This window comes from Callithrix jacchus, chromosome 12 (assembly GCF_049354715.1).
Source record: "Callithrix jacchus isolate 240 chromosome 12, calJac240_pri, whole genome shotgun sequence".
Classification (NCBI taxonomy): domain Eukaryota; kingdom Metazoa; phylum Chordata; class Mammalia; order Primates; family Cebidae; genus Callithrix; species Callithrix jacchus.
The window spans coordinates 28,026,872-28,044,076 of NC_133513.1; the positions used below are offsets into that span (position 1 = coordinate 28,026,872).

The window sequence follows — 17,205 nt, forward strand, 5'->3', positions numbered from 1 at the left end:
CCTCAAGGGATCTGCCCACCTTACAGGTGTGAGACACTGTGCCCCGCCCCAAACAGAATACTTTCTAATAACAATGGGTGCTATAAAGAACGGGACACTGGACCTCAGGCAGAGGGACCACATCCTCTGGTGAGAAGGAGCCAGCCAGCCAGCAGGGGAAAAGGCATTCCAGGCAGAGGGCACTGCCAGTGCAAAGGCCCTGCGGGAGAAGAGCCGCCGAGTTTGAGGAATAGCGAGGTCAGTGTGGCTGGAGTGGAGTGAGGTAGGGTGCGGGGGTCAATAGAGAGCAAGTCCAGGCTGGGTGGCTTGGAAAGCATTTATTCAGCAAAAACTTCTACTCCAGCAAATTTAGCAGAGAACTCAGTCTACACATCCCTGTTGGGCCTAGAGAGTGATGGTGTTCAGAACCTGAACATCTAGATAGGGAAATTAATATTTGGTGAACTCCTACATATACTTCAAAACCCATCATTTTTATCCAGTGGGAGTTAAAAAGCCACAGCATTTTCCCTAACCCCATCCCACCAGCTTTCCCAGAAGTCCAACCAGAGGAGGAGATGAGGTTCATTTAGCTCTCATCCTAGCCCTCAGCACAGGCTCTTATGAGGTATTCAGTGGGTGTTGGGGCCAAGCGCAGTGGCTCACACCTGTAATCCCAGCACTTTGGGAGGCCGAGGCAAGCAGATCACTTGAGTCCAGGAGTTTGAGACCAGCCTAGGCATGGTCTCAAACCATCTCTACAGAAAATACAGAAAGTTAGCTGGGCATGGTGGCGCATGCATGTAGTCCCAGCTACTCAGAAGGCTGAGGTAGGATCAACTGAGCCAGGGAAGGTCGCGGCTGCAGTGAGCCATGATCACACCATGACATTCCAGCCTGGGGGATAGAGTGAGACTGTCTCCAAAAAGTGGACATTGGACAGAAAGGAGAGAAGGAAACCCAAAATACCTAGCGCCCTTCCTGTGGGACAGCCATCTGGTTGTTGGGACCCACTGGGACAAATTTAGGCTTGGTCCAAGAAAGAATGGCCCAAGTTTCCAAAACTGAGAGCTGCTGCCCTAAATGAAGTAGTGAGTTCCCAGTCCCGGGGAGGTATGCAAGCTGAACCTGGACACAACTCATCAGGGATGGTGCAGGAGAGGGGATACCTTCCCTGGGAAAAGGTTGGTTGGACCAGGTGACCCCCGCAACCCCGGCTCAAATCCCTCCCAGTCCTGAGAGTCTAAGCTTCTGCCCGTGCCCTGAGCGTTGAACCACCGCCATCCCCCTGCTCCCGGCTTCCAGCCATGACCGGCTGCTCTGTCCTTGAAGGCAAGACCAGTATGAAGAGCTGAAGGACGAGGTCACCTCCTGCAGCCTCCACAGGTCGGCCCACAACGCCACGCATGCCACGTATACCTGCCACATGGATGTGTTCCACTTCATGGCTGATGACATTTTCAGTGTCAACATCACAGATCAGTCTGGCAACTACTCCCAGGAGTGTGGCAGCTTTGTCCTGGCTGAGAGCAGTGAGTATCCTGAGCCCCCAGGCTTAGGGTGGGGCTCAATCTTAGCGCTCCGCAGCCCCAGCCTCTCCAGGCTCAGGTATCCTCCCACCCCAGCCTCCAGAGTCGCTGGGACAACACGTGTGCGCCACCATGCCCAGCTAATTTTTGGATTTTTAGTAGAGACGGGGTCTTGCCATGTTGCTCAGGCTGGTCTCAAACTCCTGGGCTCAAGTGATCCACCTGCCTTGGCCTCCCAAAGTGCTAGGATTATAGGTGGGGGCTGGGCCCCCTACTTGCTGCCCTCTGAGCCAGCTGTTTCCCTTCCATCAGATCTAACCTGGCCTACGTCCTCCTCATGTCTTAGAGTTCTGCTTTTGAGTTGCACTATTTTTTACTAAAGTGTGAAGGGTTGATAATTAGGTTTGAGCAATATGGAAGGAGCTGGTCTGGGACCTGGGACTTCTGGGCTCATGTTCTGGCTCAGCCCTGCCCCTTTGTGTGACCATGGATGAGGCACACCTACCTCTGGGACAGCTTCCCTACTTGTAGAGCAAATGTCCTTTTAACCCTGACTCTCTGGGATCCTGTCCCCAAAATAAGGTGAGTGGAGGACACTGAGTCACAGAAAAAAACCCTCCTGGGTTTCTTCCCCTTCATAAGCTCCAGGGAGGCCTGGAACTTCCCTCCAGGGTGTAGGTAGAGGGGGGTCCCAGGAGTAGGAGGGCCTGGTTGGTAGGAGCAGTTGTATCTGTGAGTTCAGAACCAGGGCAGGTGGCAGGGCGAGGTGGCTCACACCTGGAATTCCAACACTTCGGGAGGCTGAGGCAGGAGAATTGCTTGAACCTGGGAGTTCGAGACCAGCCTGGGCAATATAGTGAGACCTCATCTCAAAACAACACAAAACGAGAACCAGGGCAGGGACCAGGCATGGTGGCTCATTCCTGTAACCCCTTGGAAAGCCAAGGCAGGTCAATCATTTGAGGTCAGGAGTTCGAGACCAGCCTGGGCAACAAGGTGAAACCCCGTCTCTACTAAAAACACAAAATAATTAGCCAGGCGTGGTGGCGCACACCTGTAATCCCATCTACTTGCGATGCTGAGGCAGGAGAATTGTTTGAACCTGGGAGACAGAGGTTGTAGTGAGCCACAATCACACCACTGCATTCTAGCCTGGGCAACAGAGTGAGACTCCATCTCAAACAAAACAAAACCAGGGCAGGCCATGGAAGGGCCTGGAAGGTAGCTTTGGTGTGGTGGGCATGGTGTGTGTGTGTGTGTGTGTACCCAAAGCAGCCCCAGAGGCAAACACATGCTGCCAAAAGAGCCTGTCCTGGGGAGGCCCCACCCCTGAGCTTGGGAATTTCTGCCCTAAGATTCCCAGCGGAGGGGCTGGGTGATAAGAAGGTGTCTGTGATTCACACTCTGGGAGGCCAGGTTTGCACCTCTTAGCTGAGTGGGTGTCACACCACAGAGGGCGAGAGTAAACACTCTCAGCACATGCACACTCACACACATTCCCAGGGTCACGGATTCACAAACACACAGACTCAGAGATACACCCTCAGACTCACAGATGTCTCCCCAGCCCCAGCCAGCATGGAGAGGACAGAGGCCCACACTGTCTCTCTCTTTTGCCCTCTCTCTCTCTTTTTTTTTTTTTTTTTTGAGACAGAGTCTCCCACTGTCACCTGGGCTGGTGTGCAGTGGCGCCATCTCAGCTCACTGCAACCTCCACCTCCCAGGTTCAAACGATTCCCCTGCCTCAGCCTCCTGAGTAGCTGGGATTACAGGCATACACCACTGTGCCCAGCTAATTTTTGTATTTTTAATAGATATGGGGTTTCACCACGTTGGCCAGGATGGTCTCGATCTCCTGACCTTGCCATCCACCCACCTCGGCCTCCCAAAGTACTGGGATTACAGGCATGAGCCACTGTGCCCAGCCTCTCTTGCTCTCTCTCTCCCCACCCCCACAGACACACTCACACACACATACACATACATGCACACACACCCACGCACACACACATTCTAACACTCATGTTCTAACATACATTCACATCATGCACACATGCACACACTAACACATACATCCACATCAGGCACACATGCACTCTCTTACACATGTGCACACAGGTGGACACTCACACATGCACCCTGTCACACATGTGCACACATGCACACACATACAACACTCACACTCACACACACTCTCTTAGTCCCACGGATCTGGGATCCAGAACATGAGTTCCCCCGCACATGCATACACCATCTGGAGCAGGGGCCCCTCCAGCCTCTCTGAGTGAACCAAGGCAGGCAGCAGCCCCACCGCCCAGGCCGCCCCACACCCCTCACCCCCACAGCTTCTCAGAAGCAGAGGAGAACTCAGTGCAGAGAAGGGACTCCTTCTTGCCACTTCTCCTGCAGCGTAAATCCTAGCATTTCTCTCTGGCATCCCCTCCCTCCCTGCCAGGATCTGCAGCTACCCTGGGCCCAGCTGGGGCGGTAAGTGATTTTCTTTTCTTTTTTTTTTTTTGAGACAGAGTCTTGCTCTGTCACCAGCGCTGGAGTACAGTGGCGCAACCTCGGCTCACTGCAATCTCTACCTCTCAGGTTCAAGCGATTCTCCTGCCTCAGCCTCCTACGTAGCTGGGATTACAGGTGCCCACAACCACGCCCAGCTAATTTTTTGTATTTTTAGTAGAGATGAGGTTTCACTGTGTTGGCCAGGCTGGTCTCAAACTCCTAACCTCATGATCCACCCGTCTCGGCCTCCCAAGTGCTGGAATTACAGGCATGAGCCACCACACCCAGCCAGTAACTGATTTTCTGACTGCTGCCTGCACAGGGTCCCTTCCTCCTCCTGGGCCCCAGGCCTCGCTGGGCTGAGCAGCCCCCCTTCCCAATCCCCAGGCTTTGCAAACATCTCCGGAGCACCCATGGGGCAGTTCTCAGTACCGTGGTGTCTACTGGGACTGGTCTTCACCCAGGCCACACAGGGAAGCCCAGAGCCGGCCTCCACCTGCTCCAGGGAAGGCAAAAGGGGTTAGAAACGATTTCAGTCACATACATCCCATCGCTGGAACAGCAACAGCAACAACCCAGGACTCACCGTGGCATTCTGTAAAATGTGCACCTCGGCCCGGCGCAGTAACTCACACCTGTAATCCTGGCACTTTGGGAGGCCGAGGTGGGCGGATCACAAGGTCAAGAGATCAAGACCATGATGGCCAACATGGTGAAACACTGTTTCTACTAAAAATAAAAAAAAAAAACCTGGTCATGGTGGCCTATGCCTGTAGTCTCAGCTACTTGGGAAGCTGAGGCAGGAGAATCGCTTGAACCCAGGAGGCAGAGGTTGCAGTGAGCTGAGATCCAGCCTGGCCACAGAGCGTGACTCCATCCCCACCAAACTAAAACAAAACAAGATAAAACAAAAAAAAAACCTGCACCTCTGTCACCTCGGGGTGTGGTGGGAGCCCTCAGCCATGTTTCAGGATCACAGGCAGCCTCAGAGCTCCTTTCTGGAAGCCTTGAAAGGTTCATTTGTTAATTTGACAAATGTATATGAATATATAACAGCCCACTGCAGCCTGGGACTCCTGGGCTCAAGCGGTCCTCCCAGTTCAGCCTCCTGAGTAGCTGGGACTACAGGTGCACATCACCATGCCTGGCAAATTTTTAAATTTTTTTGTAGAGCTGGGATCTTGCTATGTTGCCCAGGCTGGTCTTAAACCCCTGGCCTTAAGCAATCCTCCCTCCGCAGCCTCCCAAAATGCTGAGATTTGGGGCATGAGCTGCCTCACCCAGCCTAATTTGCCAAATATTTATTGAGGGCCTACTGTGTCCCAGGAGCTGTGGGCACGGACTGGATGCGGAGGACAAAACCTCCACCCCAAGGAGCTAAGAGTCCAGCGAGGGGGGCACACGGGAAAAACATCACAGGGTGAGACGTGCGGAGTGCTAGATGGTGGCAGATAGAAAGTCAAGAAGATTGTCAGGTCTGGTGGCTCATGCCTGTAATCCCAGCATTTTGGGAGGCTGAGGCAGGCAGATCACTTGAGGTTGGTTGCCTCAAGACCAGCCTGGCCAACATGGGGAAACCCTGTCTCTACTAAAAATACAAAAATTAGCCAGGCGTGGTGGTGCGCACCTATAGTTCCAGCTACTTGGGAGGCTGAGGCCATGGAATTGCTTGTGCTTGGGAGGCGGAGATTGCAGTGAGCTGAGATCATGCCATTGCACTCCAGCCTGGGTGACAGAGAAAGATTCTGTGTCCAAAATAAAAGAAAGAAAAGAAAGAAGAGAGAAAAGAAAGAAAGAGAGATAGAAAGATAAGAAAGGAAGGAAGGGAGGGAGGGAGGAAGAGAGAGGGAGGGAGGGGAAGGAAGGAAGGAAAGGAAGGAAGGAAGAGAGGGAGGAAGAGAGAGGGAGGGAGGGAGGAGAAGGAGGGAAAGAATGAAGGAAGAGAGGGAGGGAGGGAGGGAGGCAGGCAAAGAGAGAAAGTGGAGAAGATGAGGTCAGAGGCCGGCAACTCCTCTCTGACACTAATGGACACTTGTCACTTGGTTTCCCTGAGTTACTGCCTCCTGCTAAATAGCTTCATCCCTTTGAACTTGAAGTCTCATGATACAGAAGCTGCGCCCATTTTACAAAAGAGGAATTTAAGGCCCTTAACATATTATGTTCTGCTCAAGTGCACGAAATATCCTTCAGATGGAGCAAAACTAGAATGCCAGCTTTGACCTTCATCTTGAGGCTGTCCATGAAACTTACTGTTACGGCCCAGAGCTTGGCTCTTGCACTTGCTGGGAGATGCTGAAAGATGAGGACCATCAGATCGGCCTCCCAGGGCCATTGTGGGGTGTGTGCCCAGAGCAGGGCAGCCAGGCAGGCTCTGAGTAAATGGCAACCCTCATCATTAGCATTCATGCTAAGAAGAATCTTCAACTTCTTGAAGTAGCTGGGGTTGAAAGAAAATGATACCATCATTTAGAACAGAAATGGAAAATGAATGGATTTGCCAGCACATCGCTGAGAACATTTTTGGATGGGTAGCTAACTTTAAAACTTAAGATAGGCTGGATACAGTGGCTTGCACCTGCAATTCCAGCATTTTGAGAGGCTGAGGTGGGAGGATCACTTGAAGTCAGAAGTTTGAGACCAGCTTGGGCAAACATAGAAAGACCCCATTTGTACAAAATAGAAAAAATAATAGCCAGGTGTGGTAGCACCCACCTGTAGTCCCAACTACTTGGGAGGCTGAGGTCGAAGGATGGGTTGAGCCCGGGAGGTTGAGGCTGCAGTGAGCTATGATTGCAACACTGCACTCCAGCCTGGACCACACAGTGAGATTGTGTCTCTAAGGGGAAAAAATCCTTGTGAGATTTCACACGATAATTCCGGGGGCCTCCTGTTTCCCATTCTGCAGTTCATACTGAAACTTGCCCTTCAGTGCATAGAAAGCAGGATTTTGGATTTCATGTGTGTGTGTGCATTTATGTATGCGTGTGCATGCATGTGTGTGTGCATGTGTGCATGTGCTTGCATACATGTGCATATGGGCGTGTGGGCATGCGTGAGTGTGCATGTGTGTGTGTATGTTATTGCGTGTGTGTGTGTGCATGTGTGTGTTTCCCTAGAAAACTTAGAAAAGCTGACCACTCTCTGTTGCTGGAGCCATTCACTTTTAACTCTTTAATTTCTTCACAATCCCTAAACCTGCTTCACCCATCTCTGTGACCTGCCCGCCCCTGAGTTTGCAACCCTGATCAAGTCTAAATCTCTCAAGTTCCAGAAGAATACACGGAAGCCCAGAGTCAGGAGTACTTTGGGCAAAGTCACTCAGGGTTGTCTCCATCTCATGGGTCAGGCATGATGGCAGGGGCGGGGGCAGGTAGAACTTCTTCCCATCAGCAAATCCTTTTCACCTGCAGCAAAATCTCACGCCATTTTCCCTTCCTGGGTTTCTCCACCCAGTCAAGCCGGCTCCCCCTTTCAACGTGACCGTGACCTTCTCAGGACAGTATAATATCTCCTGGCGCTCGGATTACGAAGACCCCGACTTCTTCATGTTGAAGGGCAAGCTTCAATATGAGCTGCAGTACAGGAACCGGGGAGACCCCTGGGCTGTGGTGAGGAATGTGGGGATCTGTGCAGCTATGTGGGTGAAGGGAAGGGTAGAGAAGGGAGTACAAGGGCATCTGTGTGGGAGAGACGGGTGAGCATCATCATTCATGGCCAAGAACAGAGACCAAGGGCACGAGCGCTCCCTTAGAGCAGGCCCTCCTCCCTCCCCTCACTTCTCCCCAAGGTAGGAGACCCCTGAATAATCTGTCCTCTCCACTGTCAGCATGCCAAAGAGACTGTCACTTTCCCGGGCTCCACCCCAGGTCTAGTGTAGTCACAACAGAAGAAATTTCAGGCACGTGGCAATCTGGAAGCTTCCCACTTGCTTAGAATGGCCATAGCTGGAGAGTTCCAGAAGTATCAGTGATTAAGAAGGTCCAGCCTGGTGCAGTGACTCACGCCTGTAATCCCAGCATTTTGGGAGACCAAGGCAGGTGGATTTCTTGAGGTCAGGAGTTCGAGACCAGCCTGGACAACACGGTGAAACTCTGTTTCTACTAAAAGTACAAAAAGTAGCCGGGCGTGGTGATATGCACCTGTAATCCCAGCTACTCTGGAGGCTTAGGCAGGAGAATTGCTTGAATCCAGGAGGCAGATGTTGCAGTGAGCTGGGATTGTGCCACTGCACCCTAGCATGGGCAACAGAGCAAGACTCGATCTCAAAAAAGAAAAAAAAGTCCAGTGTTAGCGCGCTCATTGCTTCAAACATGAAGGCTTTGAGAGGTGTCCTTCCAGCCCGCTATTTAGAACAGTCACCAGTGAGACCCTGTCTCTAAAAACTAAAAATAGTAATAATGATAGAACAGTCACAGCTGAACAGTTCTAGAATTGCCCATCCTTTAGAATAGTCCCAGCTGAAGATGTCCATGAGTACCATACTTTAGAAAGTTCCCAGTGGAAGATTCCCAGAGGTATCTATTGCTAAGATGTCTGTAGTTCAAGACTTCTAGAAATGCCCACTGTTGGGAATGTCAGGATGTCAGCTCTTGGGATTTTCAACAGTTGAAGACACTCTCAATTGATGTATTGAGACTTATACCAATGCATCAGTTGAGAACGTCTTCAACTGTTGAAGAATTCCAAAAGTATGCATTGCCTGGGATACTGCCAGACCATTGCCATTCCTGAGATATGCCCAGTCCTGCAGGGAGAGTTCACTGCCAGGACCATGAATGGGTGAATTGGAATCAAAGAGAAATCAAACAGAACAGCCTATCACAGGCAAGGGCCAGGCAGTGCTGGTGAGTCTGTGCTGCCCATGCCTGAGCCCAGCTACTCAGGCATAGGCCTGATTCTTGTGGGAAGAAAAGAGATGCTCAGTCCCTCCGGTGGAAGCTGGAAAAGAGGTGGCTCTGCTGGAGGCAGGGGCTGGCCTTGTTGTGCCCTGACCTGGTGTGTCCTTTCCTTGTACTGGCAGAGTCCAAGGAGAAAGCTGATCTCAGTGGACTCAAGAAGTGTCTCCCTCCTCCCCTTGGAGTTCCGCAAAGACTCCAGCTATGAGCTACAGGTGCGAGCAGGGCCCATGCCTGGCTCCTCCTACCAGGGGACCTGGAGCGAGTGGAGTGACCCAGTCATCTTTCAGACCCAGTCAGAGGGTAGGTGTGAAGCTGGGATGGACACCCCACTCCTGGTACCAAATCTTGTCCTGGTGTAGCCACAGTGAGCCCTGAGCTGTCTGGCACAGTTGTAGCCCCTCAGTGCCATTTCTAGAGCCCCTGCTGGCCAGGCCCTGTGCTGGATGCCAGCTGCTGCTTCTTCTCTTAGGCATTTGATACCCCTAACTCTGAAGTGGGAACAGCCCCATTTTTCAGATGAGATAACTGAGGCTCAGAGAAATGAAGTTACTTGCCTGGGATGAGGAATGAGAACAAGATTTGAACCATCTCACTTCAAGACACTAGCAGTGGCAGCCTCTCCCACCCCTTTCCACTCTACCCCAGACCCATTTCCCACCATGCCCACCCCATGTGGCCTCTGGTAGAGTTGGTGCCCTTTAACCCTTTGCTTCCCTCCTAGAGTTAAAGGAAGGCTGGAACCCTCACCTGCTCCTTCTCCTCCTGCTTGTCATAGTCTTCATTCCTGCCTTCTGGGGCCTGAAGACCCACCCAGCCTGGAGGTGAGACCATGAGGAAGGCAGGGAGGTGGTCGGGCTGGGCCGCTGCCCCTCTATGGCACACCCACGGTTGGAGAACATGCCTGCCATCATGATCACAATGACAGCGAAGGGATAGTAACCAGCTCACAGCCGCTGCGTGCTGGACACCATGCAGGGCACTAACTTCACTCCCATGGCAGCCCTATGAGCTTGGGACGCTGCAGTTGCCCCTGTTTTACAAATGGGGAAGCTGAGGCATGGAGAGGTCAAGGAATTTGCCCAAAGTCACACAGCTCCGAGGTGGAGAAATTGGGATTGAAACTCTGGGCTCTTAAATAGGGACCTCAGCTGTGATCTCGTCCAGTGGATTCTAAGCTTTGATGCCTCGGGGCATCAGGGGCCACCAGGTAGTGGTGAAGAGGTGGGTGCAATACTTCACACCTCTGAAATGGCCTCTCTGTGCACTCCTAGTTGCAGATAAAGAAGTTGAGGCTCAGAAGGGGCAGCATTTGCCCAGCACAGCACAGGCAGCCAAGAACATAATCTCAATACTCCTTCAGGAGCCTGCAAGGGAGACTCGCTGCTCCCAGATGGGGGAACCAAGCCCTGGGGAAGGAGGGAGGTGCCTGGGCTGTGTCTTGTGATACTCAGAAGCTCCTGTAGGATAAATCTGGGGAGTGTCCGAATGGGAAGCCAGGCTGGCCTCTGGTGAGTCAGGGGCCTCACCCTTTCTACCCCTCAGGCTGTGGAAGAAGACATGGGTCGTCCCCAGCCCCGAGAATTTCTTCCTGCCTCTGTACAAGTGCTACGGAGGAGACTTCAAGGTGAGCACCCCACCCTGTGATGAGTCCCTCTGAGCCCCTCCTCCTCTTCAGGAGCCCCACCTCCCCTCACCCCAGGTGCCCCAGTCTTACCCCACAGGCCTAGAGCATCCAGAGCTCAGTCAAGCCACAAGCCAGGCCTCAGTTTCCCCACGTGCCAAGTGCAGACAGTTATTCTTGTGGTGCAGAATTGGCAGGAGAATTAAACAAGATTTGACCAGGTATTCTTCAACTGTTGAAGAATTCCAAAAGTATGCATTGCCTGGGACCCTGCCAGACCATTGCCACTCCTGAGATATGCCCAGTCCTGCAGGGAGAGTTCACTGCTAGGACTGTGAATGGGTGAATTGGTACGGTGGCTCACATCTGCAGTCCCAGCACTTTGGGAGGCCAAAGCAGGCGGATTGCTTGAGAACAGCCTGAGCAACATAGGGAGACCCTCTACGACCACTCCGCCTCCCCATCTCTACAAAAAGTTTAAAAATCATTCAAGCCAGATGGTACATGCCTGTAGTCACAGCTAATTGGGAGGCTGAGGCAGGAGGATCGTTCCTAGGCTGCAGTGAGCTACGATCACACCACTGCATTCCAGTCTGGGCAACAGACAGACACTGTCTAAAAAAAATCAAATCAAAAAGAAACGTTAAACAAGAGCATGCAGCATTGCCCAGCGCAAAGAGCCAGACTGGGAGAGGGAGTGAGGCTGGTGGTCTCAAGTCACAGATTGCCGCTCCCCCTACCCGCCTGGTCCTTTCTCAGGTGCACTTAATCTGGGTTGGAGAGGGAGTGGGTTCTGGGAAGGGTCTGGCCTCCCAGGGCAAAACACACTAATCTTTGCCAAGCCTCCACCTCACCACCACTCACCAGCACCCACAGGATTGTCTGTGTCCATTTACAGCTGTGTCACCCACCCTGAAGCAGTGGGAGGAGCTGCTGCAGAGAGGATGTGGTGACAGAGGTGGGAGGGGCAGTCCCGCCTGCTGCAGCCGAGCCTGAAAGTCAGACAGTATAGGCCTAGAGCACTGATTGGGCTCCTCCTCTCTGCCTGGTGCTGTGCTGGATACCCTTGCTGCCTCACTCATTCTCATAGAGCAGCCCCTGTGGAGTGGGTGTTCCACTGCCCCCAGGGCACCCACGAGGAGGCCAAGGCTCAGAACAGGCAGGGAGGAACCTGGACTCCAACCCACATAAAACCCACCCTTTCCTCTTCCCTAAAGCTCAAATATCACATTTATTTTGGGTTGATTTTTACCAAGACTCATATAGCACTTGCTATATACCAGGGAGTCCCCTAGGAGCATCACATACAGTGACTCAATTAACCCTCACAACGACCCTATGGGTGGGTGCTATAATTAGGTCCATTTTCCAGATGAGGAAACTGAGGCACGGAGAGGGTAATTGGCTTAAGGGCACACAGCTGAGAAGTGACTTCAACTCAGTATTGGTGGCTACATGACGGTTCTGAGATGAGTTTTTGAGGAAGATGAGATCAAAACAGGGAGATTCCCATTCTCAGGGATTTTCCTTGCCAATTGCATGAGGATTCTGGTGTCATGAGTGGGAGTCCCAGCAAGGGAGGGAAGGAGGGTCCTTCAAATGTAAGGGCCACTGCCTCAGCCAGCATCACCTACATCTTTTATCCTCAAAGTGTACAAAGGCCTTTCCAAGTAGCTTTTCACTGATTCACTCCACTCATTCATTAATAAACATTTATTGAGTACCTACTGTGTGCTAGGCACTGGGGATACAGCCATGGATGGAAGAGACAAGACTTGTGCCTGGGGCCAAGTGTCTGTCTGGTAGGGATACATAAACCAGGAGAGTGCTGGGTTTCAAGAAACATCAAGGAGGAGGGAAAGGAGGAGATGGCTCAGGTGTCACTCAGACCTCAGGCCCTCCTGCCCTCATGTCTCCTTGACTCATGAATCTTAGCCCCTGCCGGGGCTATGGGGCCACCAGTTGTCTGAATGGTCAGGCTACTAAGGGTAGCAACTCCCTTCTACAAGTGGGGAAACTGAGGCCCAGAGTAGGAGGGGACACCAGTGGGGACCCCCACTATAGTGGGAGCACATCATGGTCCTGATTCCTTCCTCCCTCCCTCCCTCCCTCTCTCTCTCTCTCCCCAGCTCCTCTCTGAGTGTCTTTAGTCTGCTTTCATGTCTCTCTCTTGATGTCTCTTTGTCTCTGCATCTGTGTCTTTCTGTCAGTTTAAACCCTCACCTTGGCTGGGGTGCAGTGGCTCACCCCTGTAATCCCAGCAATTTGGGAGGCCAAGGCAGGTGGATCACCTGAGGTCAGGAGTTCAAGACCAGTCTGGCCAATATGGTGAAACCCCATCTCTACTAAAAATACAAAAATTAGCTGGGTGTGGTGGTGCATGCCTATTAGTATCAGCTACCTGGGAGGCTGAGGCAGGAGAATCGCTTGAACCTGGGAGGCAGAGGTTGCAGTGAGCCAAGATGGCACCACTGCACTCCAGCCTGGGCAACAGAGTCAGACTGTCTGAAAAGAATAAAAGTAGAAAAATAAGAAAACCTTCGCCTTACCCTCGTCCTGTGTTATGACTCGCTCTCTTTTTCTCTCTCACAGAAATGGGTGGGTGCACCCCTCACTGCCTCCATCCTGGAGCTGGGACCCTGGAGCCCAGAGGTGCCCTCAGCCCTGGAGGTGTACAGTTGCCGCCTACCACGGAGTTCGGCCAAGAGGCTGCAGCTCACAGAGCTTCGAGAACCGGCAGAGCTGGTGGAGTCTGATAGCGCACCCAAGCCCAGCTCCTGGGCCATGGCCCAGAACTCTGGGGGCTTAGCTTACAGCGAGGAGGGGGACCGGCCATACGGCCTGCTGTCCATCGACACAGTGACTGTACTAGATGCAGAGGGACTGTGCACCGGGCCTTGCAGCTGTGAGGATGACGGCTACCCAGCCCTGGATCTGGACACCGGCCTTGAGCCCAGCCCAGGCCTAGAGGACCCACTCTTGGATGCGGGCACCACAGTCCTCTCCTGTGGCTGTGTCTCGGCTGGCAGTCCTGGGCTAGGAGGGCCCCTGGGAAGCCTCCTGGACAGACTAAAGCCACCCCTTGCAGATGGGGAGGACTGGGCTGGGGGACTGCCCTGGGGTGGCCGGTCACCCGGACGGGCCTTAGAGAGTGAGGCGGGCTCGCCCCCGGCTGGCCTGGATATGGACACGTTTGACAGTGGCTTCGCGGGCTCTGACTGCAGCAGCCCTGTGGAGTGTGACTTCACCAGTCCCGGGGATGAAGGCCCCCCCCGGAGCTACCTCCGCCAGTGGGTGATCATTCCCTCGCCACTCTCAAGCCCTGGACCCCAGGCCAGCTAGTGAGGCTGACTGGCTGTCCAGAGCTGGCCACTGGCTACCGGGCCCTGAGCCAGAGACAAGGTCACCTAGGCTGTGACTGAAGACACCTGCAGCCTTTGGGCTCCCAGATGGGCCTTCGAGCCTGACGTTTACAGTGTCTGTGTGTGTGCATGTGTGTGTGCATGTATGTCATGAGTGCATGAATGTGCATGTGTGCCTGTGTGTGTGCATGTGTAGGTGCATGTGTGTGCATGTGTGTTGGTGCATGTGTAGGTGTGTTTGCATGTATGTGTATGTGTGGGTACATATGTATGCATGCATGTGTGTGCATGTGTAGGTGCATATGTTTGAGTGTGTGTTGGTGCATGTGCATGTGCATGTGTGTGTGTGTGTGTCTCTCAGGTGCGGGCACAGTGACATGTCCACGTGTGAGTATGATTGCATATGCCTGTGGGCCTGGAGAATGCCCATGGTACTGTATGCATTCTGGGCCCAGGGAGCTCACCCGAGTGTACCAGTGTGCACAGCAAACGTGTCTGTGGGCAACAGATGACAACAGCCTTCATCCTTGCCAGGGTCTTGTGTCACAAACTAGTCCACGGCCCCTCCAGGGCCTTGTGGGATCAGGGCATTGCTTGCGGCAGAGGCCAAGCCCAGCCCTCCAGCATCTGCCTCCAGGAGCTGCAAGAAGTCCATATGGTTCCTTGTCACCTGCCAGCAGGAAGGGAAAGGGGTTGCAGTGAGCCCACGGTGACCCCACCCCGGGTTGGGAAGATTTTGGGTGACCCATGTAGGAAAGTCTGAATCCAGACTCTGATACCTTCTGGCTGTGCTACCTGAGCCAAGTTGCCTCCCCTCTCTGGGCTAGAGTTTCTTTGTCCAGACAATGTGGAAGGCATGACCTACCTGGGGGAAACTGGTGATGTCACCTGTGTATATAGTACACAGCCCTGAGCAGACCCTCAGTATACGTCAGCTTCCTTCCTTCTGTGACCACAGAGGAGGCTTGCACAGGAGGTGGGCGGGGATGAGAACACCCATCATCCCCGACAGCCTGGGCGCCCGTGGGGCTGGCCCGTCTGCGGAGGGCCACTTGGGGGGGTTTCCAGGCTTAAAACTAGTCCGTCTCATCTCTTGGAAACAGCTCCCCAGCAACCAAGATTTCTTTTTCTGACTTCTGCTACTAAGTTTTAAAAAATTCCGTTTGTGCACACAAAAGATATTTGTTAAACACCAATTATGTGCCAGGCCAAGGCTCATGGGACCCTCCCCCCACGGCACTCGTGGAGGGAGGGTGCAGGCCGAAACCAGGCAATGCCCTCCAGCTGCACTTCCTGCTGTGCCCCGCCACGCTGCCCCAATTCAGCAATTCAATCCAGCCTCTTATTTGTTCATCCTGGAGAATTAGAGGGAGGTCAAGTTGTGTGTCAATGATTTGTCAGAGAATCTGTTGAAATGTGAATTAAGAAGCTAAAAAAATACTTCTTAGCAACATTTTGTTTTCCTTTTGAAACAGAGTCTCAGTCTGTCGCCCAGGCTGGAGTGCAGTGGTGCAATCTCGGCTCACTGCAGGCTTTTCCTCCCAGGTTCAAGCGATTCTCCTGCCTCAGCCTCCCCAGTAGCTGGAATTACAGGCACACACCACCACACCTGGCTATTTTTTGTATTTTTAGTAGAGACAGGGCTTCACCATATTGGCCAGGCTGGTCTCAAACTCCTGACCTCAAATGATCTGCCTGCCTTGGCCTCTCAAAGTGCTGGGATTATAGGCGTGAGCCACCACACCCAGCCCCTTAGCAACATTCTCAAGGCACCTCACCGAATATCAGTTTAATATAGAAGCTAGATGTAGGTGCTAGGTACTGCATAAAACTCATCTCTCTCCCCCCTCTCTCTCTCTCTCTACACACACATACACACACACATTTTTAAAGGAAATATGCTGTTTTCTCCCAAAGGGTGCCCATCTTAGAAGTGGCTTGGGTTTTTGAAGACCAAGCAAGGTTACAGCAGCAGAAAGTGTGATTCAGCTCCAGAGCCTGTGAGATGGAGACATAGTCCTGGTAATAGCTCTTGAGCTCCTGGATCCAGCCATGCCTGAAACCACGTTTCTCCCGGACCATTTAGATATGAGGATGGAAGTCATTATGATGTTCACCAAATATTTCCACCCCCTGCACCTGCACCCTGGGGAGTCTCGGAACCTAGAGGAGGACCCCCCACCCTGATCCGGTCCCACTGTCCTCCCCAAAGGCCAGACTGCAGGCTACAGGGCTGTGGTGGAGGAGCCAGCTCTGGCTTTTGGAGCAGGGTTGAGTTGGAAGTCAGCAGCAGTCCTGTCGAAGGCTCTTTTGTGACTCATCTGTGAAGTGGGGTAGTTGGGAGAGGTTGCTGAGAGAATGCATGAGTCTTCGGTGCCCAGGAGGGGACTGGAAGGTTCTAGAACGCTGATGATTATGAGTGGGACTGTGAGCCTGGGATCGGGGGGGGGGGTGTGAGACTCGGATGGGAGAGAGTGGAAGCACAGCTTCTGCATGGGGAAGCAGCCCTCACCACCCCTACATCCACACCTGCACCCTAGGGACTCGGGTCCAGATGTGCTGTGGTTTTCACACCCTCTTGGGGGCGGCAGGTTCCAGGAGCCACCTGTGGGTGCCACCTGAGCCACAGGCTCTCAGGAAACTACCACAGCTTTCCTGCACCCAGAGCTCGCTGGGTAAGGGAGGGGAACACGGATGGCTGGGGAGGGCCTGACTGAGGCCAGATAGGGGGTGCTCTGGACTGGAGCAGACGAGGCTCCTTAGAATCCCACCTTTGAAGGGAACTCAGCTCATAAACATGGGGGAGCGAAGTTGGAGGCTGGGCGCAGTGGCTCATGTCTGTGATCCCTGCACTTTGGGAGGCTGAAGCAGGTGGATCACTTGAGGCCAGGAGTTCAAGACAGGCCTCCCAGGAAGTCTGTAATCAGAGCCAGAGACCTTCCTCCGTTGCTGAAACCATGGGACGACCATAGGTCTCCTCCATCTTTAAGGGTGACAAAAGTGAAGGGTTTTCTTTTGAAAATTGATGGCCCCAGGCCAAGTGCGGTGTGGCTTATGCCTGTAGTCCCAGCACTTTAGGGGGCTAAGGCAGGTGGATCATCTGAGGGCAGGAGTTTGAGACCTGCCTGGCCAACATGGCAAAACCCTATCTCTACGAAATATACAAAAATTAGCTGGGCATGGTGGTGTGCGCCTGTAATCCCAGCTACTTGAGAGGCTGAGGCACGAGAATCGCTTGAGCACAGGAGCTGGAGGTTGCTGTGAGCTGAGATGGGGACACTGCACTCCAGCCTGGGCGAAAGTGAGAG

At 53.0% G+C, this 17,205-nt stretch overlaps 1 protein-coding gene across 3 annotated transcripts in view; it reads left to right on the forward strand.

Moving 5' to 3' along the window:
• Nucleotides 1-14,409, forward strand: part of IL21R (interleukin 21 receptor) — a 44,905-nt gene extending 30,496 nt beyond the window's left edge. For 2 of the 3 annotated variants that reach the window (XM_035267238.3, XM_054242721.2), the window contains exons 4-9: nucleotides 1,312-1,511; nucleotides 7,470-7,624; nucleotides 9,037-9,214; nucleotides 9,636-9,735; nucleotides 10,457-10,538; nucleotides 13,128-14,409. In XM_035267238.3, the coding sequence (XP_035123129.1) occupies nucleotides 1,312-1,511; nucleotides 7,470-7,624; nucleotides 9,037-9,214; nucleotides 9,636-9,735; nucleotides 10,457-10,538; nucleotides 13,128-13,877 (1,465 nt within the window). In that variant the 3' untranslated portion in view covers nucleotides 13,878-14,409. The remainder of the gene's footprint in view (nucleotides 1-1,311; nucleotides 1,512-7,469; nucleotides 7,625-9,036; nucleotides 9,215-9,635; nucleotides 9,736-10,456; nucleotides 10,539-13,127) is intronic. The other variant, XM_054242722.2, reaches the window with a different exon arrangement.
• The last annotated feature ends 2,796 nt before the right edge of the window (nucleotides 14,410-17,205 follow it).